This window comes from Vulpes vulpes, chromosome 3 (assembly GCF_048418805.1).
Source record: "Vulpes vulpes isolate BD-2025 chromosome 3, VulVul3, whole genome shotgun sequence".
NCBI classification, from domain to species: Eukaryota; Metazoa; Chordata; class Mammalia; order Carnivora; family Canidae; genus Vulpes; species Vulpes vulpes.
The window spans coordinates 94,122,736-94,148,544 of record NC_132782.1 but is presented as its reverse complement, the minus strand read 5'-3'; the positions used below and the strand labels follow the sequence as shown (position 1 = coordinate 94,148,544).

The window sequence follows — 25,809 nt, the reverse complement described above, 5'->3', positions numbered from 1 at the left end:
TTAAGATTTTATTTATTTATTCATGAGAGACCTAGAGACAGAGGCAGAGGGAGAAGCAGGGTCCATGCAGGGGGAGCCGGATACAGGACTGGATCCCAGGACCCCATGATCATGACCTGAGCCAGAGGCAGACGCTCAACTGAGCCACCCAGGCGCCCTGGAGAGACAGTCTCAAGCAGACTCTGCACTCAATGCAGAGCCCGAGGTGGGGCTCAATCTGATGACCTTGAGATCATGATCTGAGCTAAAACCAAGAGTTGGACACCCAACCGACTGAGCACCCAGGCACCCCATAAGCTTAATTTTATTTTAAAGATCTTATTTATTTATTCATGAGAGATACAAAGAGAGAGAGACAGAGAGAGAAGTAGGCTCCATGCAGGGAGCCTGATGTGGGACTTGATCCCAGGACTTCAGGATTATGATGTGGGCCGAAGACAGGCACTAAACCCCGGAGCCACCCAGGGATCCCCTAAGCTTAATATTTTTAAAGTGCTTTGAAACTGCAAGGTTTGTTGTAAATGCTCAACAAATATTTGTCAATCTCGGGGATCCCTGGGTGGCTCAGCTGTTTGGCACCTGCCTTTGGCCCAGGGCACGATCCTGGAGTCCCGGGATCAAGTCCCACGTCAGGCTCCTGGCATGGAGCCTGCTTACCATTCCTCCTGTGTCTCTGCCTCTCTCTCTCTCTCTATCATAAATAAATAAATAAATAAATAAATAAATAAATAAATAAGTCTTTTAAAAAATATATTTGTCAATCTCTCTTACCTGTGAGATCTTCAAAGGCAGGGGCTGAGCTCACCTGTGTTTCCTTCGGTACGAGCACACTACCTAGAACCCACTGATCTGTTGAATTGGCCTCGAGCAGGCCCTAGTCTCCTTGTCTATAGGACATAGTAATCGCCACCTAATAGGGTTCTTAAGGTAATTAGCTAACCCCCAGGAGTCTCAGGGCCCCAGATGGTGCCCGACACATCCCTGGTGAGCAGTGACAAAGACTCCCTCCTTGAACTAAGGCTCTTCTGATTCCTTTCTCTGACTAGGCCTTGACCTGGGACACTGTCCTCAGTTTGTTGAGTCCAATTTTTTTTTAAATTTATTCATGAGAGACACAGAGAGAAAGAGGCAGGGACACAGGCAGAGGGAGAAGCAGACTCCCTGCGGGGACCCTGATGCGGGACTCGATCCTGGGACTTCAGGATCATGACCTGAGCTGAAGGCAGACATTCAATTGCTGAGTCAGGGGATCCCTGGGTGGTGCAGCGGTTTGGCGCCTGCCTTTGGCCCAGGGCGCGATCCTGGAGACCCGGGATCGAATCCCATGTCGGGCTCCCGGTGCATGGAGCCTGCTTCTCCCTTGTCTCTGCCTCTCTCTCTATATATGACTATCATAAATAAATTAAAAAAAAAAAATCAATTGCTGAGTCACCCAGGTGCCCCTGTTGAGTCCAATCTTTTCAAGGCTCCTGTTGGGTCAGCTCAGCAAATCCTCCCCCCAACCGTTCACATCTGATCTAATTCTTTATCCTCTACCCTTGCTGTCCAATGACGCTGGCCCAGGCCATCGATTTAGCAGAATTCCCCTTACCCTGAGGCTGTCTCTCAGTAATTCCCCATCCACTGACCCTGCTTGCTCCTTGGCTATAAATCTGCACCTGTCTCCGCATACGTGGAGTTGTATCCCGCTTCTCTACCACAACCCGCCCCTGCAGGGGGACGCAGTCTGCCCTACCATCTTTGACAGGTGTCATGAATATTTTTTTGAGGCCAGGAAATAAATTCCCTTCTCTTTCCCCCTCGCACTGCAGGCCCAGGACGAGCAGAACTTTCCGCTGCTTCTGTTCAAGGCCTCAAAGGGCCTGGGTCCCTGGAAGCCACAGGCCAAGCGCTGGAAACCCAAAGTCTCCGTGGTGCCCACCCCCTCGGGGTCAGGGTCAGGGTCAAGGTCAGGGTCAAGGTCCAAGTCAGGGCCGTGGCGGCAAGAGTGAGGAATCTGGCTTCCCCACTGGAGCCCAGGGCCTTCTCACTGCCATGGGCCGCAGATGCAGCACCTGCGGGTTCAAACGGAGGATCTGGGACTTTCTCAAAGCACCAGGATTTGGGGCTCTGTAAGCCGCTGGGCACGGGCTGACCTCTCTGCAAACCAGGAACACGAATCATCTTAGTTGCATGGCTTAGATGCAACGGCGGGCGCGAAGCTGACGAGCTCAGGAAGTTATCAGAGCTGAGGAGCTCGCAGGTGACCCCAGGAGGGAGGAGAGACCGGAGAGAAGGCCCGCACCCTTGCTGGCAGCCGGCCCCCGCGGGTCTCGGAAACACTAGGGGCCGGGGGCGGGGCCGAGGGCGGGCGGGGGCGGGGCCGCGGCATCCACAGCTCGGCGCTCGGCTAGGCACCCCGTGCTGCTCAGACGAGCACCGAGTGATCGATGCCCGGCAAGCCTGACTACCCGGGCGGAGGAGAGGGCCGGAGAGTTCCGACCAAACCGAACAAGTGGTCGCCAGCCTCCGGGCAACTCGACACCACCCGTACTCGAGACAGGTGAGCGTGAGCAGCTCCAGAGGGCGGACGGCTCCGGCTCTTCAGAAGGGGAGGGAAGGACCGCGCAGGCGCAGTGTTAAAGCCGAAGCGGGGGCGGGGGGGGGCGGGAAAGACGGCCTCGCGCGTGCGCCTTGGAAAGCCCCGGGGCCGCTCTGTCAAGTAGCGTCTCTGGGGCGTGAGTGGGAAGGGAAAACAGAGTCGGCGCATGCGCCGTGACAACGCCGCTGTGCGGCTCTCCAGCTTTCCCGCGCTGCGTGGGGGGAGGGGAGTGTAGGCCCCGCGCGTGCGTGATGCTCACCTTTCGCCTGTCGTTTCGTTTTGCGCATGCGTGAGGCCTTCCCGGGGGCGGGGGGGGGATGTGCGCCTGCGCAGTTCCCGGGGCCAGGGCACGGTCCCCGTCGGTGCAACGCTAATACGCCTGCGCGAGTTTTTATTCCCTCGGCCGGTATCTAGCTCCCTGCGGTCGCTTTCGGGCCGAATCTACTTGGTCGTCGGCCTGGAGCGGGGCGGGCTGCACACCGGGGGTGGGCCGCGAGCAGTGGCGGCCCGGGAATGGAAGGGGCGTGAGGCCTCGGGTGCCGGGTTGGTGTGGCGCACCTGGAGGGCGGGGGTTTCCGGGTCGGCAGGTAACGGCCGCGCGCAGGTGTCCCGCGGAGGTGGGTCGGTGTGCCCCGCAGCCCCGAGGTCGGGGAGGCAGCTGTGGGGCCGCGCCGACCCCCGACCGCCGACCCCCGACCCCCGAGGAGGCCGCGGGAGGTACTCCGGCCGGCCAGGTGTCCGCGGACCTCTCCGGAAAGCTTCCCCAAGCTCCCCGGGGAGCTCCTGGGGTCTTCCGCACGACTTTCGCGGCTGAATGGTGCCGCAGTACAGTGGGAGAGATTGCAGAACCCGCTGGGCAGCCTGTCCCCAGAAGCCGGATAGAGGCTGCTCTGCTCGTGACCTCGGCGGCTGGGGTCAGCCCGAGGCCTGGGTGAGCCCTCCGGGCCGGGGTGGCGTTCTCTGACCCGCGCCCCACGCCCCGCGCCCCACGCCCGCTGCCAGGCCTGCCGAGGTTCCCCGAGGAGCCGCTTAGGGGACTACCCCGGGATATTTATTCATGAGAGAAGCAGGCTCCATGCAGGGAGCCCGACGCGGGACTCGATCCCGGGACTCCAGGATCACGCCCTGGGCCCAAGGCAGACGCTCAACCGCTGAGCCACCCGGGGATCCCTGCTGTAGGTTTTTAAAGATAATTTAAGAGAGAATTCTGGGATGTGACTGGTGACCTCAGGAGGCTTTATTTTGCAACCAGCGGAACCCACTCGGGCTGTCCGCCGACGGAAGGCCGGCTTACTTAGGTGATGTGCTCCCTGCGGATGGTGGATCTAGGAAGTGAGTGCAGGCTTCATAGAGCCTCTGCTCATCTCCTTTGTGTTTCATACAACCGACAAGAAGCCTTTTACAACGTTCGCATTAGGCGGATTTACAAAGGTTAGTTCATACAACCTTTACGTGACCCCCATGCCAAGAGTATCGCTTCATGTATCAACAGGAAGGCTTTTTATAAGAAGCCAAGACACACTTGGCAGGATGAGCACTGGGTGTTATGCTATATGTTGGCAAATTGAACTCCAATAAAATATATACATATATATATATTAAAAAAAAGAAGAAGCCAAGACACAGCCCACCAAGAGAAGCTATTCTATGGGACCTGTACCTGACCTCCCGCTGAAAGCTGTTCCATGTTGGCACTCAAAAGTCCGTTTACAAAGGCAGGACACAAAGACCACTCCGGCTGTTTCTGTACCTGACACCTGCACCCTCACTTCAAAAAAAAGTCTATAACCAACATGAGGTCTCTAGGCTAATACCTGTTGGAGTTTAGGAGACTGACTTTAACGTGATGATATAAGGCCCCTCGAGCTTTTTCATATGGCCTGTAATTAGGGTGAGCATACCTCTCAGTTGGCCTGGAATAACCCTAGTTTCTGACTTGTCCAGTCCTAAATTGTAAATACTTAGGCAATATTAAATAAATACTGAAATTTACATATACGCGAAAGAAAGCTACTAATAACACTCCAGATGCTCAGCTTGTGTAAAATGAAAATTCCTGCTTACAGAAGTGAAAGTTACAAGCAATGAAAAACAGCATTGGAGGGACACCTGAGTGGCTCAGTGGTTGAGTGTCTGCCTTTGGCTCAGGTCATGATCCTAGAGTCCTGAGATCGAGTACCGCATCAGGCTCCCGCACAGAGCCTGCTTCTCCCTCTGCCTGTGTCTCTGCCTTTTGGTGTCTCATGAATAAATAAATAAAAATCTTTTAAAAAAGAAAACATTGGAGAAAATCGTGAGAATAAAAGATTTTACAAGAGAAAAATGTATGCCAAGCCAAAAAAAAGGCCTATATTTAACATCCTGGTTTGTCAGAAATATTCTATAGTTAACCCTCCTATATCTGACCGCCAGAAGACTGTTTGGACAACCTCTCTTTATGCCCTTTCGTTTTTTGTGGAACTCTAGGAGGCCAAATTGAAGACCAATCTGCAATACCACTCTGAAATACTGTTTCACAGTCTATTCTTGACCCCCTCCCCCTGGAAGACTGTTTAGTGTAACCTTTTATAGAAAGCAATTCAGTGAGCAATTCTGGGAAGCCAGTCAATAAAGCCAGGCCACAAGGCTGCTCAGGCTGATGCCTTTCTCTAGAAAACTAATATAATTATCAAGAAGCTTTATTTGTCAGACTGATACATGGGGGATGTCAGGCCGATTTGTAAAGCCAGGACTTGAGGCCGTTTAGATGGGTTTCATGTAGCCTATACCTGACATTCAGTGGAGGGCTGGTTGTGTGCTGGCTGCTGCATGTAGCCCACGTGAGGCCACCTGCTCAAGAAGATAGTTTCCTACAGTCAGCAAGAGGGTGTTTGACCCAGCCAGCAAAGGCCCTTTGTCCCATAAGGCCGCTTCCCATGGTAACAGGAGCTAACGGGAAGGTTAATTAGTAGAACATAGCCTGGTTCCTGGTGCTCCGAAGACACCACAGGAGATAGGTTGGTTTGTGAAACTAAGACAAAGCCTGGGTTTCACCTGACCCCCAGACACGGGCCCAAAGTATAAGGAAGCCTGTGTTTGAAACCGTTTGTGAGTCTACTTTGGAAGGCTGACGTAGTAGGATGTGGCTCCTCCACCAATGGCTGCTTGATACGGCAACTCTTTAGAAGGCTAAATAATGAGAAGTTCTGAGAAGCCGTAAGATTAGAATTACTGTAAGGTTACTCAGATAATGACCAGCATGCCACCTTCTCATGCAAAGTTGATTCTGCTGCCAACGCAAGGCCCTCTGGGAGGCCATCTGGTTTGTTGTTTTTTGTTTTTTCCTAAGATTTTATTTTTGAGTCATCTCTGCATCCAACGTGGGGCTCAGACTCATAGCCACAAGGTCAAGAGTCCCACGCTCCACCGACTGAGCCAGCCAGGCGCCCCATGGAGGCTCGTATTTTAAGGTCAATCATGAGGCCCCTTGGGAGGCCATGCTGGAGGCTCATACAGAGTCAATCCGAAAAAAAATCATTTAGAAAACAACCTCAGAGCTATCCTGAACGCATCGCCACCTCTGGAAAACTCTGTCACATAGTGTCACCATAAGTATCTCCAAAGACCTTTTTGTAAGGCTATCCACTGAGGAACTCTGGATTAGAAATTAGTTCCTAAAGCTGTGTTATGTGGCTAAGAGGAGACCGTTTTGTAGAGCCTACCTGAGGCTCTCTCCCAGAAGGCTATCTGACATGGCCATCTGTAGGAGGCCCTCTCCAAGGCCAGACTGTTGCAGAGTAGCCCATAGGTTCCCTGGGGAGGCTCGTTTGGGGAGACCAAACGAGACCGCCTTGGGAATCCAGTTTGCAGAGCAGCACACCAGGCCACCTGGAGAGGCTCACTCTGTAAGGCCTTTGTGGGCTCTGTGAAGGGCTGTTTTAGAAGGTCACCCTGAGAGGTCACTTTACAAAGTCTGTAATCTGCATCCCACGGAACCAGTTTATATAGCCCGTTTAAAATCCTCTGGGAAGCCAATTTTTAAGGCCACTAAGAGACCAGTTTAGAAAGCTGGTATGTAAGGCCCCAGTGGAAGCCATTTTTATAGTAAGGCAAATAAGTGGTCTTCTGGGAAATTTTTTTTTTATAGACATTTGAGAGAAGGCAAGATATGAGGTCTTTTGAATACTCGAGATTTCTCAAGGTTGCTTCCTAAGACACATGAGTGGCTCCCAGGAGGGGATGAGCCATGAAGCCACCAGGGAGGCCAGTTGATGGGCACCCATGCAGTTTTGGGGTGGGTAGCAAATAAGGCCGTGCTGGAAGGTGGGACTGTACAGCTCTCCCAAGAAGGCTGTTAGACCAACACAAAGACATTTACAAATCCAGGAGGCTAGAGATAGAAATCATCCTGGCAGGTGATGGCCAGGCCCCTCGAGGCTCTCCGTCCCATCATTCATGGGGCCAGTGGGGAAGGATACCCCTTGCGCACCAAGGCCCAAGCTAGGAGATAAAGGTCCAGAAATGGATTCAGCCCTCACCCTGAGAGCTGAAGAGTGTTCTGGTAAACGCTGCCACGTACTATGCTGCTTAGTCTCCCAAATCTTAACTGTTCGTATCTGTAAAACCACACATCATGAGATTAGGAGGAATAAACACATCATGAGATTAGGAGGTGACGGACATAAAACATGGAGCATTGACACGGCGCATAGTAAAGTCACCTCATTTGTCCCTGGACAAAATAAGATAGGGTTGTAGGGGAAATGATTACATACTTTCCTATCCAACTTACGCTGTGAGGTACAAATCAAATGAGAGGAAGAGGCAAGGTGGGGGAGCCATGGAATAGACGGAGTGAGAAGAGCTCTACATTATTGCTACAACTTTAGGACAGGCCGCAGAAGAGGTACTTCAGAAATAATGACACACAAGAAAGACGGGTCCTCTCCTGTCGTGAAGTGATAGGATTTTCTCATCTGTTAAGTGGCAGTAATCCCTCCATTACAGAGTCTTCTTGAGGGTTGAGCACCCCAATTCCCAGCTTTGTCACAGGCTGGCTGGAGATGGCATGGCACCATTCCTTTACCTATATAAGATCATGGAAGTGGGGGCCAGACGGCCCCAGTTTTACATCTCTGCATCACCTCTTCCTAGCCGAGTGCCTTGGGCAAGTCATTTAAGTTCTCTGCCGTAGCTCCCTTATCAAGTGGAGATAAGGATACTTTCTTAGGGTTTCTGTAAGAATTAAAAAGTGCCTGGAGCACACCTGCCTTACAGTAACTAGTCTGTAAGTATGTTCTTGGCTTCACGGGGTCGGGGTTGTTGTGAGGTTTCGTGAGGTACTCATGTAATACTCCCATTATTCTATCTGTTGTTCCTCGTGAGCTGGGGAGGAATGAGCTGAAATGGAGCCGGGAGGTAGGGAAGGGGCTGTCCGGCCTACCTTTAGGGACCACACCTCTAGCCTTCATTCATGTGTCTTCACTACCTACTGCTGACTTCCTCATACACGGTGCTAAAGGAAGCCATGTATTTCCTCTCGCTCTGCTGTGTGGGTAACAGATGAGTGCCAGGGTGTCAGGGAAGTCTGGGTAGGGGAGTTTATTAGTTATCTACTGCAGCATATAACACATCACCATGAAGTCAGTGGCTTAAAACAACACATTTATTATCTTAGTTTCTTTGGGTCAAGAGTCTGGGTGTGGCTTAGAGGGGCCGTCTGTGTCAGGATCTCACAAGGCTCCAATTAGGGTGTCAGGACAGAGTTCTTATGTGAAGGCCCAATTAGACAAGGATCTAAACCCCTGTGGTGGTTGGAACAGTTCAGTTCCTGGGGGCTGTTGGGCCAAGGGCCTCAGTTCCTGGCTCACTGTTGGCCCTGAGCCACCATCATGTTTGCCACGTGGACATGTCCAGCATGGCCAGTTGCTTCATCGGTGCACGCCAGCCAGGAAGGCAGTAGGGAGAGTCTGCTCGCCCTGGAAGTTACAATCTCATGTAACCTGATCGAGGGGCATCCCATCACCTTTGCCATCTTAGGCTAAAAAACAAAACCAAAACATAAAAAATGACTACACGTATCAAACTTGGACATCTGTTGGTTAGAAGAAAATCATAATGGTTTTTTATTGCTGCTCTGACAAATTACCACAGCCTTGGTGGCTTGCGGTTCTCTAGGTTAGAAGGTCAACACAGGACTGACTGGGCTAAAATCAAGGTCTTGGCAGGACAGCACTCCCTTCTGGAAGCTCCAGGAAGGGAGAATCCCGTTTCTTTGCCTCGTCCAGCTTCTAGAGGGTTCCACATTCCTTGGTGTGTGACCCCCTCCCTCCATCTTCAAAGCCGGCAACACAGCATCTCTCTGATCCTTCTGCAATCACCTCTCCCTCTGACTATGACTTTAGACAGGAAAGATTCTTTCAAGGACTGCTATATTAAATTGGTGGGCCCACCCACATGATCCCAGACAATCTTCCCATGCCAAGGTCCTTATTCCTAATGGCATCTGCAAAGACCATTATTCTGTGTACTCACTCAGTTATAGGTCCTGTCAGCACCCAGGAGGAGGGAATTGGATAAGGGTGTTAATAACAACAGGAGGCAGGGACCACTGGGGATTGTGGCTCTCCCCCTCGCAGGGCGTGATGCACCTGATACGGCTTCATCATAGGCACGTCTCCATTTGCCTTCACCATCCACCAGGGGATATTGGGTGTCGATGACTTATGTGGGCCTACTAGGGTCCTCTCACTTAACCAAAGACGCCAACCCTGGCTGACATAAGGAAGAAGACACTAATCAGAAGGCCACTGGGGCCGCAGAATGAATGGAACCTGGAAGGGTCCCCTTGGAAGAGAACAAGAGGGAAATTGGCCCTGGAACCTAGGAGTCAGGAGTGCTCACCCTGAGGCCTTAGCAAGGACACCCTGGTCCGGAAGCGGCCAGTGGGAGACAATGAAGAGACCAGCTGTCTCCAGTCCAGTTGATCTGCTTAAAGTTCACATTCAGGGGAGGCCATTCAGTGGCCCAGCTTTGCGCACGTACTCACCACTTGGCAGCACCCCTCCTGACCAACCTCAGTGGGCAAGATGAAACTCAAGAGGAAACGGAGGTGTGTTAAGAAAGACAAAAGGATTTTGAGCCACAAAACTCAGAAATACCCTCTGCGGTCTGCGCATCCATTTCTTCAACAATAGGACTGTCTGCGTCAGAGCCAGCCACCTGCTCTAACACACATCGACCATTTAGCGGCAAAACGATACAAGTTATTTTTGGCTCCTGAGCCGTTCCAGCAGGGGTGTATTTTGCCTGGTTGGGTGACTTCCATGGCTCTGTCATCCCCTACGGCCCCCAAATCCTTCACTTCCCACCAGTGTGTAGGGAAAGCTTAGAGAATCTTATAGGAGGTGTGCAGGGGCCAGGCCTGGAAGTGGCTCCATTGCTGACATTGGTCACACCTAATTGCAAGGAAGACTTGGAAATGTAGTCTTGTGGGCCCAGGAAGAAGATGAAGTGGATTTCGGTGAGCTTGAAGGAGTCATTTGTTTTTGTAAATAAAGTTTTATTGGAATGCAGCCATGGCTGTTCATACATACCATACACGCTACAGTTGCAGAGCAGTACCAGCAGTGACTACCGCCCGCCAGGCCTGAAATGTGGATTCTCTGGCCCTCCACGGGAGAAGTCCTTGACCCCTAGCATAGCACAGCCTCTGCAAAAAGCACGATGGTCCCTATTTCTTGGCATCAAATGAGATAGGGGATATAACAACTGCTCGTATACCTAGCACATAGTAGCACAGGTGAATCATCAGTTGTGAGCAATTATGAACCTGTGAGAACCTAATCACATATTAGCTCTTCTGCATTAGGACTTGCCTGCCATCCATATATATTCCCACCAAAAGCACCAGCTATGCTATTTTTCCTTTCTTTGTAGGTTTTATGTATTTCCAGGTTTCTTCCTGTGAAGTTAAGATCTCATTCCTTCAGTAGCCTTAATTGAGTGCCTATTATGAGCTGGGCTCTAGGGAAATACAGAGAAATCAGACCTGTTCTTGCCCTGGAGAAGCTCACCAGCTAGCATTGGAGAGACGGACATGTAGGCCAGTATTCATAGTACATTGGGACAAGAGCTGTTAAGATAAGTCAGGAGCTGTCAGGATCCCTGGGTGGCACAGCGGTTTGGCGCCTGCCTTTGGCCCAGGGCGCGATCCTGGAGACCCGGGATCGAGTCCCACATCGGGCTCCCGGTGCTTGGAGCCTGCTTCTCCCTCTGCCTGTGTCTCTGCCTCTCTCTCTCTCTCTCTCTGTGACTATCATAAATAAAAAAAAAAAAATTAAAAAAAAAAAAAGTCAGGAGCTGTCCGACACACAATACTGTCAGAGTCCTGGCAGGCTTCCCAAAGGGCATCATATAGAGTGGGCCGTAAAGGTTGGGTAGGAGTTTGCCAGAGAGGCAGGGTGTTGGAGGCATTCCAGACAAGGACAGTACATGTTCCTCTCTGAACACTTATCCAGTGCCCACGGCAAGTCTGATACTGTGCCCCAATGTCGCGGTGACTCCAGACAGACGAGGGCCCTGCCTGCAGTTTATACCTGGCAGAGAAGGCCACTGTAGAATCATGACACGTGAGATGCTGTCACAAAGGACACGTAATGGGAAGCCATGGGAGCCCGGAAAGGAGGAAGTCTGTGTGGTCTCTCTTTTTGGAAAATAACTTTATATATTTTTTATTTTTTTATCACTTTATTAAAATTATTTTTTTCATCATGATAAGTGCACACTTTAATCCCCATCACCTATTTCACCTATCCCTCCCTGCACTCCCCTCTGGTAATCATCAGTTTGTTCTCTATAGTTAAGAGTCTGTTTCTTGGTTTCTTTCTCTCCTTTGTTCGTTTGCTTTGTTTATTAAATACCACATATGAGTGAGGTCATACAGTATTTGTCTTTCTCTGACTGACATATTTCACTTAGCAATGTATTCTCTAGCTCCATCCATGTCATCACAAATGACAAGATTTCATTTTTTATGGTTGAATAATATTCCATCACATACATGCACACACGCATGCACACATATGTGCGCACACACACTATATCTTCTTTATCCACTCATCAGTTGATGGACACGTGAGCTGCTTCCACAGTTCGCCTATTGTAAATAATGCTGAGTAAACATGGGGGTGCATGTATCCCTTTGATTTAGCATTTTTGTGTTTTGCGGGGTCGATACTCAGTAGTGGGATTGCTGGGTTGTAGAATAGTTCTATTTTTAATTTTGAGGAACCTCCAAGCTCCTTTCCAGGGTGGCTGCACCAGTTTGCATTCCCACCAAGATGGGAATGAAAGAGGGTTCCCCTTTCTCTGCATCCTCACCAACACCTGTTGTTTCTTATGTTGTTGACTTTAGCCATTCTGACAGGTGTGAGGTGAAATCTCATTATAGTTTTGATTTGTATGTCCCTGATGATGAGTGATGTTGAACATCCTTTTCACATGTCTGTTGGTCATCCATATGTCTTCTTTGGAGAAATATATCTGTTCGTGTCTTCTGTGCATTTTTTAATTGGATTGTTTGTTTTGTGAGTGTTGAGTTGTGTTGGTTCTTTATATATTTTGGATACTAACCCTTTATCAGTTATACCATTTGCAAATAGCTTCTCTCATTCAGTAGATTGCCTTTTAACGTATCTATTTTTTAATGCTCGGTGGTTGACATTTTGGCCAGTGAATGTCATCATAGAGCCAGCTCCCCCTCCCCATCCCCTGCCCCAGTTTGATTTTATGAAAATCTACAAATATTTAGTTGTGCAAGATGATTTGTTGCTCTAACTGTTCTTTCTTCTTCCACCACCTTCATCTGACTAGACTGGTAGAGGGCCCCATGGCTGAAGACACCCAAGAGCCCCTGGCAGGAGCCGGTGCCCTCCGGGAGGCCCTCCGGGCGCTCCTGCCCCCCACTAAAGAGGAGCTGGCCCTGGAACTTGGGGAGAACGTGGAGCGCAGCGTGGTGCAGCTGCTGCAGGAGGCCGCCGAGCTCTTCTGCGGGGGCCGCCGGAGTGAGTGCCTGCAGGCCAGCGAGGCCATCCTGGACTACTCCTGGGAGAGACTCAACACCGGGCCATGGCGGGACGTGCACAAGGACTGGCGCCGCGTCTATGCCTTCGGCTGCCTCCTGAAGGCTGTGTGTCTGTGCGAGGAGCCCGGGGACACCACCGCAGTGGCCGCGGCCCTGAAAGTCTGTGACATGGGCCTGCTGATGGGTGCGGCCATCCTTGGGGACATCCTCATTAAAGTCGCTGCCATCCTCCAGGCACACCTCCGCTCAGGAAAGAGGCCTGGCCCAGGCCCAGCCCAGGAGCCACCCAGCATGAAGGTATCTGGGTGAGATTGCCGCTCACCACACCTCAGGTGCCCCTCCCCCCCAGCCCCATTTTTTCTAGAAGGAAGGAGTCAGCTGTCCCCAGGGGTGAGCCTTCATGGCATGCTTACCTCTGGCTGAAAAGAACATCTCCGTCGATTTAGAAATGGAAAGGCTTGGTCTGTTTTCTCAATTCTTCCCCCCACTTTCTACAAAAGCAGTGCCCCTTTCAGGAGAGAGGGCGGGTGGAAGCCCTGTGGCCAAGAGCAGCAGCTCGAGGTGCTCGTGCGGGCCAGAGCTGCAGGCAGCCTGTTGTGGTCAGCTGGCTGAAGCATCACCCGTGTCTCAGGCTGCCTGGCTCTCTGTGCTGCTGAGTTGGGGCGACCTATTTCCTGCAGCTGCCTTCTGGCACCGTGGCTGATCGGTCCCGGCCTTGAGGTCCTGGCGTAGGTGGCTCCTGATGTCTGGGGCCGACAAAGAATAGCCCGCAGAGCCGAGGGTGGGTGCAGACAGGGCCTCAGGTCCCACGCGTGCAGCCCTCTCCTACGAACCCCTGGGTGTATCTGTTCCCCGGGAGGAAATAGGGCTGTTACATAGGCATGTGGGGAAATGTTCAACCTCCTCTGTGGTTAAACAAAAAAAAAAAAGGTGAGAACAGTGAGGTAGCCATTTTTGGCTATGAGGTCAGCAGACGAGGTTTTCCTTACCACCCGGTGCTGCCGAGGATGCCAGGGGGGCCGCCGGCATAGTGTGTTGGTTGACCTTTCAGGAGCAGGGTGGACATGCAGATCCAGGGGCAAGTGCCTGTGTCCTCAGACCCAGGGGCTCCCTTCCCCTTGCCACATCCGTCCCAAGGGAACATGGAGGTGGCCCCGTACCCAAGACGGAGCTCGTGGTGTCAGTGGCCTTGGGGTGCGTGTGTAGCTAATGGGGGGGAGCTCACGCTCTGGACTCGGTCTGCCTGGCTTCATGTTCCCAGCAGCTCCCCAGTGTCTAGGCCCCTCTGTGCCTTCTCCGTCCCCACCCCCCATTCCCAAGCCTTTAAGGGGGGTTTACTTAGCGACTCTATGGAGCACTAGCGGTGGCCCAGATGTGCCAGGCGCTGAGGGTACAACACAGAAGCGCTCCTCCTGGAGCCTCAGTTCTAGAAGGCTGTAGAGGAACGTCATCTCCCTGTGGTGAGAAAGGTGAGGGAGGTGGCTTTGCTCACATAGGGTGGGCAGGGAGGGCCTCTTTGATGAGGGCAGGTGTGAAAACCAAAGCAGGGGGAATACCAAGGCCAAGAACAGACAAGTGCGAGGCCTTGTTTCTGGCCCACGGGGGCAGAGGAAGCAGACACCCACCCCCGCCAGTGATCCTGGGTACTCTACATGGGAGGTCCCCTCTCCCAATAGCATAACAGATGAGGAAACTGAGGCCCGAGAGAGTGACTCAGCTGGGAAGAGGGTGAGCATGTTCTGGTGCAGCCACTCACACGACCTGGCCGGGACCGCACAGAGTCTTGACCTGTGGCTCAGCTGCTTGATCTGTGCATTCCTGCTGGGGCGTCAGCAGCCACACGCATCACAGGCACTCACAGTCCTGGGAAAGGGTCCTCTTACAGCAAGTGGCATTTGGGGTGGTAACTTTTCCCCTCTTGCGGAGTTTCAGCAAAAGCCGTCTGTTCTTTTTATAATGGAACACGTCAGATGAACTAGTAAAGGAAAAAACCTGGATGTCGCCGGGGAGGACTCGGAGAAGGCAGCGCAGGGACAGTGCTAATAAGTGGTAACTGCCACGATCAATGACAGATTAGGCCAGCCTCCTGTGGACGCAGATGCCCAGCCCAACGCCTCCAATGTTGACTTTTCTGCACTCTTTACCATTGTGTTTTGATTTAAACAGAAAGCAAGGTACGACCCTGTTTCGGTTCCAGACATGATGTCAGAGAGAACAGTCCCCCGGCTTCACTGTCCATCCCTCGAGCATTTCAGGAAGTACTTTTTGGTTCCTGGGAGGCCTGTGATCTTGGAAGGCGTGGCGGACCAGTGGCCGTGCATGAAGAGGTGGAGGTGGGTGGCTCTGAGTATGGGAGCTCCCTCTGCCTATTCCAGCCCCTGCCTCCACCCCCACACCCCTGGCCCCGAGACTCTCCAATTCCGCCTCCCTGCATCCCAAGGAAATGCAGCCTCGAGCTCACTTCCCGACTGGTCCCAGCGGGAACTGCCAAGGGTTAACCAGGGATTGCAGGTGCAGTGCCCCAAGCTCGTGCCAGGGGTTGTAGGATCCGCACCTTCCACGGCTCACTTGCTCTAAACAGGTGTGCTCACCTGGCACTGTGGCATTAGGTCTGTTAATGCCATTTTTCGGGATTTTAGGGGTTCCATGTACTCGCCCAGGGGCCCTGAGGTCAAGAGCAGAAGTGAGAACCCAAGACACGTCCTATCCCCTCTCGGCGGGGCTCCTGGGCTTGCTCCCTCCTCACCTCTGCTCCTGGTTCCCCGTCAGATGCATGGTGATGAGAGCAAGTCAGGCCACTGGACAGGGGCCATAATGCCACAGCTTAGGAGATGAGATGAGCAGGGGCCTCTGAGACAGTTGATCAGGTCCCCTGGCTCTGGTGGGGTGTGGAGGGAGTGCTTCCTGCTGAGGCCATGTGAAGAGTTCTGGCTGCCGGGGCCAGTGCCCCATAAACGTTCATTATGTGATTTACTGCGGACCAGCACCAGGGTAGGCACCTGCCATGCTTTCTCTTTCTCTGATTTCCCCGTCCTAAGAGATGGGTACTGTCATCACCCTCTTTTACAAATGGGGTAAACAATAACTTCCCAAAGGTCCCTGGGCAGGGCCAGAGCCAGGCCGCCCGAGTTCAGAACCCAGGCACTTCAGCACCCCCGCCGTGCTGTCTACTGTTTTGCTCAAAGAAGGTCTCTCAGCGCCGAGACAGGGTGAGCAGTGAGAACTGCAGGGCCGTTGGCCAGCAGGGAGATAGAACCTCCCAGCAAGAACCTTGGCAGATGGCCTCCCTGGGTCTCTCTGCAAAGCCACGTGGCACCGGTGGGCACATCACCCCACATGTCCGTGCCCAGTGCCGTGGCCAGCAGAGTGGGGGTCATAGCAGCCCTTCCCTGTGGTGTTGTGTGGGGACGAGAGGAGGCCAGTGTGAAGCACATGTGGCAGGTGCCCGGCAGGTCGCAGCAAAAGCGACCATGCTGACCATCCATTTCCGTCTCATAGTTTGGAGTATATCCAAGAAATCGCCGGCTGCCGGACTGTGCCGGTGGAAGTTGGCTCCAGGTACACGGATGAGGAGTGGTCCCAGACGCTCATGACGGTCAACGAGTTCATCAGCAGACACATCAGGAGTGAGGTATGTGGTCGCGCCTCCCCTTCTGCAGTGCTTGCAGTGGGGAGCACACAGGACCCTGGGGCACTGCAGGGGTCAGCAGGGGTCAGAGGGCTCAGTGGGGGCTCAGGGCAAGAAAGGCCAGCCGCGCGGCAGACAGAACACTGGCTCATTTCAGGTCCTTCTATTTATTATTTTTTTGGTAGAATTCAGTGGGGTTTTTTAATGTCTTTATAAGACACTGTAGTGCCGCCAGCCCCACTATCTAATCCCAGAACATTCTCCTCAGTCCCGAGGCCATGAGCAGTCGCTCCCTCTTGCGCTGCCCCCCTGTCCGCAGACACCCGCTAATCGCTGTTTCTGGACAATTCTGGTATATACACGGAATTGGATGATACATGGCCTTCTGTGTCTGGCCGCCTCCGGCACCATGCCCTCAGGGTTCATCCACGCTGTCACACGTGTCAGGACTCGGTTCCCTGCTGAGGCTGGGGAACATCCCCTTGGGTGGGCTCAGCACACTTTGTTCATGTGGCAGCTGACGGCCGTTCGGGTGGCGCGCACTGGCTGCCGTGAAGAGCGCCGCTGGGAACGCTCCTGTACCACTTTTTGTGTGGACATGTGTTTTCATTTCTCTCAGGTGTATACTAGATGTGGCATCACTGGGTCACACTGTGACTCTGCGTTCAACCGTTTTTGAGGAATCGCCAGACTGTTTTCAAAAGCAGCTGTGCTGTGTTATCAGTTGAGATTCTTTTTTTATTTTTTAAGATTTTATGAGCACTGGGTGTTACATTATATGTTGGCGAATTGAATGTAAATTCAAAAAAAACCACTAAAAAGTAAAGAGAAAGAGAGCACGAGCAGGGGAGAGGAGCAGAGGGAGAGGAAGAAGCAGACTCCCTGCTGAGCAGGGAGCCCCATGTGGGGCTCGATCCCAGGACCCTGGGACCATGACCTGAGCTGAAGGCAGACGCTTAACTGACTGAGCCACCCACCCAGGCGCCCTTTATCATTTCAGATTCTTAACAGTAAGAGCAGGGGGTGGCTTCCCTTTCCTGAGGTCCTGGAGGCAGAGGATGTAGCCTTTCTGCCCTGGAGTTCCCAAACCATTCCTCTGGGCTCAGAAGGGAAGCCCACACGTGGCGCACAGACCCTTTAAGGGGAGGGGTGTCCACCCAGCATCCGCGGTCCTGGCCACCCTTCCTGGCCCAGAGAGCAGAGTCCTTCCCGAGGTTGGGGAATTTCGAATCAGTGGTCTGCGACTCTTCCACACACTCCCCACGTTGGAGGCAGCCCCAGGCCCAGCCTCTAGAGAGTTCTGATCCGGTTTCATCGTGGGCCTGCTGCAGTCGAAGGGTCTGGATGGTGACCCTGCTGGCTGACAGTTTCTCCCATTGGCCTTCTCCGCATTGTAACTGCAAGCTCCTGAGGGACCCCCACACACACCCCCACCATTACTCTGCCTGCCCCCATCATTTCCACTCCTAAGTGTCCGGCCTCCTCTGCCGGGGCCCAGGGCGGTTCTCTGGGCTGCGGCCTCCTCTGGCAGTGCTCACAGACATCTGCCATTACTGTGTCTCCTGCCCTCCACACCCATTCCTGCTCACTCCGCCGTCACCTGGGGGCCTGGAGAAGGGAGCCGTGCCCCAGAGCACACCTGCTGCAGCGGCCTCACTCCATCTCCCTCTGCTGGAAAGAAGTCTAGTGCCTGGAGCAGAGGCCAGAAGCAGAGGTGCAGTTTGTCAAGTAGGCAGGAAGGCAGGCTTTGGATTCAGGTACAAAAGTGTTAACTCCAGAGATGCCTGGTGGCTCAGTGGTTGAGTGTCTGCCTTTGGCTCAGGACATGATCCCAGGGTCCTGGGATCGAGCCCCACATCGGGCTCCCTGCATGAAGCCTGCTTCTCTCTCTGTGTGTCTCTCATGAATAAATAAAATCTTTAAAAAAAAAAAAAAAAGAGCGTTGACCCCATCACTGTGTCATTGGCTGTGTGGCCTGGGCTGTTCATCTAACCTCTCAACGCCCAGTGCCCTCACTGTGGGTGAGTCAGGGTTAGTTGGGATTACTTAGAGGTTACTAATGCCTTACTCAGAGGGTCGTGGCGAGAGTAAAACACAAAGCTCTAAGCGCAGCGTGGTTAGTGCCCCATTAACCTGATTTAGTGTCTTTGGGCCAGAACATCCGTGACAGCAGAGATCACACAGATCCGGCCCTGCCCACCGGGTCTGGCATGTTGTGACTTCCACGGTTGTCAGCAAGAGAAGGGAATGAGGGAGAGGGCTGGCAGCAGAGAGTCTCAAGGGATCCTGGGGAGGAGCCTCAGAGCCCGTGAGAGCCAGGCTGTGGCTGGGGGCGTGGTGGCCAGCCCCCCGGGGGCTCTACCCACACCGACCCTTCCAGAGCCCACACGCACCTCCCAAGAAGCCCAGTTAGTAAAGCTGGATCTTGTCATCCATCTGATGGATGTTCACAAAGTGACCATCTCCCAGGAGTACAGGCTAGGCCGTAGGCAGTGGGCACTCACGGTTTTGCTGGGAAGACAGTACGTGCTGAATTTTGGGAAAAGAAGCTGGCTGAAGCTATTAGAATTTGAACTGTACACACTCCGTGACTCAGTTGTACTACTTTTGGGGGATGAGACTATTAGGCTGTTTGTGGGAACACTGGCAAAATAATCTGACTGTCTGCCAGCAGGGGGAGCGGGGCAGTTGAATTAATGGGGGTCCTGGCTATAAAACACGAATCCATCAAAAAGATGACGCAGATCTGTGTGTGCTCACCTGAGGAGATATTCGTGAGGTTGTCGTTAAATGAAACAAAGACTTCAAAGTAACACACATAAGATGATTCCATTTTTATTGAAAAAAGAAATCCTCGTGTGCGCGCAGCCTCTTCATTTCCAGGGGGGAGCCTGAGCCCGGGGCAGTCCCTGCAGAGGCGGCCCCCGACCCCGAGTCTCCCTGAGCCCCAGCCCCACCCGAGATGGGTCACAGAGGGGACCAAGCGAACCCACTGGAGGGCTGTGGCCGTGGCTGCCTGCGGCTGGGCCGCGCCCGGCTCTGAGAGCCCCTGAGCAGTAGTCCCCGGGGCGTGTCCCTCCACAACTAACCAGGCTTCTCTGTCACTTCTGGTTTCCCTCCTGCGGATTAGCCCAAGGATGTCGGGTACCTCGCGCAGCACCAGCTCTTTGACCAGGTGAGTCTGAGACCACGCCCCGTCCTTGACCCGCCCACCCTCTCCAGCCCTCTGGGCTCAGAGCCCAGGGAGGGAGGCAGGGGAGGCTGGCAGCCTCGTTGGCCACGCCCGGGTGTGGTGCTCGTGGCCCGGGTGTGGTGCTCGTGTTCTCCGCCCCAGCGGGCAGCAGGAGAGCAGATGCGGCTGCCGGGTGGCCAGGGACAGACCAGGCGTGCCAACCCCAGGGCCCGAGCCTGGGGTGGGGGGACGAGGAAGCCATGGCTTGGACGGAGGTGGCCCTGCGAGGGGCGGGGGGAGCCAGAAGTCTGAGCGGGTGTGGTCAGAGCTGAGGAATGGGTCCCAGGGTGGCAGGCTCTGCCCCGACCCGGCAAGAACAGGCCGCTGCCTCCCCTGCCCTGGAGTTCTCCGGGGGTCCCGGCACTGCCCTCACCCCATGTCAGTCGCCCACCTGTGAGGCTGTCTCCCCAGGGCTGGGCCTGGGGCGTCTGGCAGGCGCCAGGTTCCATTTTCCTGGGTGCCCAGCCCCGGTGGGCCAGATTGAAGACCCTCAGGAGAGACTGGCTGGAGAGCAGAAGCTCAGGGGGCTCCAAGCGAGGTGGAGAGGCAGAGCGGGGCCCAGGGGGCCAGAGGTGCCTCTTGCACCGAGGCCCGGGCGCTGGCCTAGTCCACCTGCCTGGGAGGGTGCATTCAGGAGAGCAGAGCCAGAAGGGGGAGGGGGGCTGGGTCTGGTCTGGAAGGCCAGACCAAGGGCTCGGATTTAGCTGCAGGGCAGCAGGGAGCCTGGGAGGTTCTGAGCAGGAGGGTCCCGGGAAGAGGAGGTATCCCAGGAGATCCCTCAGGGGAGCCTGGGAGAGCGTCCAGGGGCCAGAAGTTCTGCATCGGCTCTTTCTCCCTCACCTGTCGGCCCTAAGAAGGGGGCACCCCAGCGTGGCCTCCCAGTGCCCCGGGAGCTGATGGAAATGCAGGATCGCTCTCAGCCCCCACCCTGGTAGCAGCACGGGTCACCCAGGGCCTTGAGCACCCGGGGGGCTGGGGTGTGCTCACTCACGACATGGTCATGGGACCCCAGGGGCTGGCTGGCGGGAAGTGAGAAAGGACGCGCCATCACGTACACAGGGACCTTTGCTCTGGTGGGGACAGGAGGAAGTACCCCAGAAGATGGGCGGTGCTTGCGGGCGGGAAGGCGTGTGGGCTCTCTCCTCTCTGCAGTTCGCAGAGCAAGGTACACTCATCATAATGAGAAGAAACAGACTGTTTTTAAACGCAGACCCAACGAGGGAAAAAAGTGAAGAACCATTGCCTTCTGCATTTTCAGAGCTGCCTGGTTAGGCGGAGACAACCTGAGGGCTTATCCCGGGGAGATCGTCGAACAGTCAGGCCTTCTGTCCACCCCCTCCCTGTCCCCCTCACTTCACTCTGTCCGTGGATCGGGGGGTGGGGGGTGGGGGGCAGGATAAGGAAGAGTTGTCCTACCCCCACCCCAGAGCTGGTGAGGGGCATGTCCAGGAGAACAGAGGCAGTGCGTGGAGGGGGCTGCGCAGGGAGGAGGGTCCTTGCTAGCCCAGGGCAGGGAAGGCGTCTCCAGGAGGCGAGGGAGAGGGCCTGAAAGACGAGCAGTCTCCAGCCGTGGAGCGGATAGTTTGCCCATTTTTTTATTGGGTTGTTTATCTCCTTCTGAGTGTCACGAGTTCTCCGTGTACGTTCTGGGTCTAAGCTAGTTGTCACTGTAAGCGCCGTATTTGATGTGGGTCTAAACAAAGCCGAGAGGGGGCCGAGAGGGGGCCGAGAGGGGGCCGTGCCAGCTAGGGGAGCAGCGGGGCTGGGCCCAGAGCCTGGCGGGGAGGGATGCAGCAGGTGGGGCTAAAGAGGCAGGACACGCGCTGGGCAGCTGGGAGGGTTGGGGTGTTTCTCAGGTGGCCGAGGCCCCATCCTGGAGGGGAAGGGAAGGTGGGCAGCTGTGGACGCGAGGGGACCTCCAGGAGGCTGCTGCCAGAATCGGCGGGGAGCTGATGCCCGTGGAAGCTGACAGGTTCCAGACAGGTGCCAACAGCTGGCACACCTGGATGCAGGTGGCTAGGTGAGTTGAGGGAAAAGTAGCTGTCAAGGAACACTCTAGATTTGAGACTGAGCGCCCGCTCAGGGGAGCCGGGAGATCCAAGAGGGACTCTGCTGGTGCCTGGGCCAGGCCAGACACCACGGTGGGGCTCAGCAGGGCAGCACGTGGCCGGGGCCAGGACGGGGCTCATACCCCAAAGGGGGAAGATCTGGGGGGATGGGGCACGACTGTGCCAGGTCTGCCCCAGGGCGGGGGGCCTACTCTCTCTGCCTGTCCTGGCAGGGGACCCTGCACACCAGAACTAAAGGGGCTGGAGCCAGGCTGGGCTGGGCCTCTGGGATTAGGGCTTGGAGATCCTGCCTCCTGCCCTCTCTGAAGGAAAGGGGGAGTCTATGGGAGCAGGCCCCTACTGTGCCATCCCACGTGCGTGGCCAGCCTGCCCCCTGCCCTCAGTCACACCCCCAGGGGTCCCGCGAAGCCTCCATGTCCTAGAGCAGCCATTTTCGACTTGACTAGAACAAGAGGAAGCCGTCTTAGAAGTGGAAGGCCAAGTGCCCCATTGTTTTTAAGACAAACCAAGCCCCTGAAGACATTTTGCCTTTGGACGGCCACCTGGGTCTTCACCTCAGCTCCCCAGAGGGGTGCTTTCACCTCTGCTGCCCAGACCACCACCTGGCAGGCCCTGCACTGCTTTCTGGGGCCTTCTTGCCTCCACCAAGCTCAATGGCTCCCATCTAAAACCTCTTACTGCCTTTCCTTCCAGGGCCCCCATCATGGAAGATTTTGGCCACCACACTAGGCTTCCCTTTAATTATCAGTCATGTCCAGGGAGCATTCCTTCTCTTGGGGGGTTGGGGGCTGAATCCTTGGCCAGTGGCTCTGATTACACCGTTTGATCAACCAGTCCCATTTCAGAGATCCTGATGTCATCAGGGACCAGTCAGCTTCTGAGCATTCCATGGTGAGGTGAGGCGAGGGGGTCAGATGCAGTCCCAGCTAGAAGCAGGTGTGCAGTGTCACTGAGCCTGGTGGTGGTGGAGAAGCAGGAGGTTCCCAGAGGCCTTTGGGACCTGCCACCCCCACCCCCCCACACTGGCCAACAGGACGGGGACCCCCAGATTGGGAACTTGTAGGTTACCCCCAGAGCAGTGGACATAGCAGCATTTCTGTATGTCTGCACAGGCTGTCTGAGACAGAAGAGCCTGAGGCCCCTGCCACTCCTAGGGATCGATCAGTGGCTTCTCAGCATCCTGAACTCAGAGCCACTATTATTGAAAGAGTGGCCAGGGTCTTCCAGCAGCCGCCCGGGCAGAGCAAGGAAACGTCACTCTCAAAATACCTGAGGAAAGTAGCAGAGGGGTCCCCGCCTTGGCACCCATTAGGGACCAGACTTGGGTTTCTGTGGCATTTCCCCGAGCCTCCGAGCCACCTGCCCCAGCAGCAGGCAGTCTTGGAGGTCTGGGGCTGCTCGGGGCTGTGGCGGCCTGGCCTCTGCGGGAGCGAGCCGGCATCCGCCGGTGAGGAAAGCGCTCCCTGGCTAGCCTTCAGGAGGCCACGGGCCGGGGTGTCCGGACCCCAATCAGCCCTGGGCAGGGGCACTGGGGACCACTCTGCTGGGTGCGGCCCCCTTTGCCGGGTGCAGCCCCAGCCAGGGAGGACGCAGGGCCAGAAGAAAACCCTAGGGGGGCCACTGCTTGCTGTTCGAAAGCACCTCTTGTCAGCCGGCCGGGGACAGTGGCCAGGGCGGGGGAGCCGGCAGCCCCTTCCTTGTATCTAATTCATTTCTACGCACCATCTGGCTTTTGCCCTTTGATTATTTGTGTAGCTTACTTACGTACCAGGATCCTTATTATTTTTCTTATTTTGTACGAGCACATTAACCCTCACGGACCACAGTTCAAGTTTTTCCCTTTACTGGTCTTTGTATTAATGAACGTATTTAAAATGTGTGCGCAGTGGCTGCTTTCTCGTTAGTCAATTTTGGAAAATCTTCCTTCCCAGAGATTTGATAGCCAATTCCATTTTCTTTCTGGTTTTTCTTTTCATTTGGTTTTCAAAAACATTGCACTCTTCAGAACATCGCGAGCTGGTTTTTTAAGTGCAGAACAGTACTATCAGGTTTTTCGAAAAGAAAACAAAAATAAAATGCATAGGCAGAGAAGTCTGGAAAGAAAATTGTATGTAACTCTTAACTAATAATTATATATTTCTTTTTTTTTAAACATTGTTTTTATTTATGTGTGAGAGAGAGAGCTTACATTAGGGGAGGAGCAGAGAGAGAGGGACAAAGAGACACTGCTGAGCACAGAGCCCAACACAGGGCCCAATCTCACGACCCTGAGATCATGACGTAAATCAAGAGTCAGACACTCAACCGACTGAGCACCCAGGCACCCTTGTATATTTATTTTTTCAGTTGGTTTGTAAATTCCCCTACAGTAAAATGCAGATGCAGTCGTGGTGTTACCCAAAAAGGCAGTGTGTTTGGCCCTCCTGGGAGACGGCCTGTTGAGTGCGGGCTCGTGTGTCCCCCCAGCCCTGGCTCAGCCTCCACGTGTGCTTGGACTCCCACAGATCCCGGAGCTGAGGCAGGACATCAGCATCCCCGACTACTGCTGCCTGGGCGACGGGGCGGAGGAAGAGATCACCATTAATGCCTGGTTTGGCCCCCAAGGCACTGTGTCCCCCCTTCATCAGGACCCTCAGCAGAACTTCCTGGTCCAGGTGGGAGATGCTTCAGAACATCAGCCTTTGCCTCCTCCTGCCCAGCCCCATGAGGCCTGGCCACGTTATCTGTGTTTAAATTCCAGAGAGGGATGTGGGCAAAAATGGAAACACAGGGATGGTATCTGGCCCCTGTGGGGCCCTCCCTCTGGCTGGGGCTGCTTCCGGATGTGGTTCTGGGACCAGGAGCCCCTGGGATCCTGGCCGTGTCCCTAGGGCAGAGCAGGGCCGGGCGCTGTCTCAGGGCGGAGCGGGCATCCCCACGCTGCCTGCCTTCACCTCAACCAGGTCGGCGTCCCCGTCCCAGAGTCTCTCCCCAGATAGGGCACTGCTTCTCGGCCACCGGATGGTGTGTCCTGAGACCCAGAGAATTTAACAGACGGGAACATTCTTCCAGCCCAGAGGCTCTAGAGAGGCGCTGTGAGCTGGGCCCAGGAGCCACTGCTTGGCGTCAACGCCAGCCCTGGCACCTGTCAGCTCGGTGACCATGGGCCACTCGGCCAGCCTCTCTGGTTACTGATCCGTGATGTACGTGGAGGCTGATCCTAGTCCCAGCCTAGAATGCACGTGGCAGGGATGGGGCAGTCTGGGTACGGGGAACAGCATGTGGGAAGGCGAGGAGAGGCATGGGCAGATGGTGGGTCCCGGGACCTGCCCTCGGCGGGAGGAGGCAGCAGAGTGACAAGTCCCCGTCCCCCAGGTGATGGGCAGGAAGTACATCCGCCTGTACTCCCCGCAGGAGTCCGAGGCTTTATATCCACACGAGACGCACCTTCTTCATAACACGAGCCAGGTGGGTACATGGGACCCTGCGTGACGCTGCACATTCACCCCCTCCCACCAGCATGCCCCGCCCCTCCCTGGGTCTCGGGAGGGCGGGCAGGAGACAGCTCGTGTTTTCCTCAGGTTGACGTGGAGAATCCTGACCTGGACAAGTTCCCCAGGTTTGCCGAGGCCCCGTCCCTGTCCTGCATCCTGTCTCCCGGAGAGATTCTGTTTATCCCACTTCAGTACTGGCATTACGTGCGGGCTCTGGACTTGAGTTTCTCGGTCAGCTTCTGGTGGTCGTAGCCACAGTGCAAGGATGACACGCAAGCAGCAGCTGTGGCTTCACGTGTCCCCAGCTCCGCAGCTGGCCTGGCACCAGGTCCCAGCATTGAGACCAGCCCAACCTGGCCTGTGCTGAATGAAGCCTGTGCTGGAGACCAAGCTGGGCGGACACGGGCGGGGGGCCCCGCAAGGTGCACGCTTCAGGCCAGGGGCCGGCAGCAGAGCCAGGTGGGCGAGCCCCCAGAAGGACGCTGCAGGCTGACACCCCATGGAGACCATGGCACCGAGGCCTGAAGTGCTGCAGTCACAGGCAGCAGCATGTGCAGTGACAGAGCTGGGATCTGGGCTTGGCTCCCTGGACTCCAACCCAGCCCCTCGGCTTACTTGCCGTGACGGTTGGGACAGGTACCTCATCAGGTCATGGTGTGGAATACGGGGAGCGCCCGCCAGAACGTTCGAGAGGTGGTGCGTGGACAGCCCCCGCAGGTCCATGAACGTAGCTGTCTGATGTTAAGAATTCTTAAGATTGCTA

General features: G+C 54.8%; 1 protein-coding gene across 3 annotated transcripts; it reads left to right on the top strand.

Annotated features, from left to right (window-relative positions):
• Positions 1 to 2,371: 2,371 nt before the first annotated feature.
• KDM8 (lysine demethylase 8) lies at positions 2,372 to 25,809 on the top strand. 3 transcript variants are annotated; one of them, XM_026011051.2, is made up of 8 exons: positions 2,375 to 2,542; positions 12,434 to 12,941; positions 14,811 to 14,977; positions 16,143 to 16,275; positions 19,403 to 19,447; positions 24,078 to 24,227; positions 24,967 to 25,020; positions 25,134 to 25,809. In XM_026011051.2, the coding sequence occupies exons 1-8, from the start codon at positions 2,430 to 2,432 to the stop codon at positions 25,296 to 25,298; spliced, it is 1,335 nt and encodes a 444-aa protein (XP_025866836.2). In that variant the 5' UTR covers positions 2,375 to 2,429; the 3' UTR covers positions 25,299 to 25,809. The 3 variants fall into 3 exon arrangements, with proteins under 3 accessions (XP_025866837.2, XP_025866836.2, XP_025866835.2); XM_026011050.2 differs by having other exon boundaries at positions 2,377 to 2,542; positions 24,928 to 25,020; XM_026011052.2 differs by lacking the exons at positions 24,078 to 24,227; positions 24,967 to 25,020; positions 25,134 to 25,809 and adding an exon at positions 20,763 to 21,412 and having other exon boundaries at positions 2,372 to 2,542.

Excerpts from the sequence above, each read along its gene's own strand:
- KDM8 (XM_026011050.2), top strand. The coding sequence starts at position 2,430 with ATGCCCGGCAAGCCTGACTACCCGGGCGGAGGAGAGGGCCGGAGAGTT. Across the intron at positions 14,978-16,142 it reads CCGTGCATGAAGAGGTGGAG|TTTGGAGTATATCCAAGAAA; the intron begins GTGGGTGGCTCT and ends TCCGTCTCATAG. Across the intron at positions 19,448-24,077 it reads AGCACCAGCTCTTTGACCAG|ATCCCGGAGCTGAGGCAGGA; the intron begins GTGAGTCTGAGA and ends GGACTCCCACAG.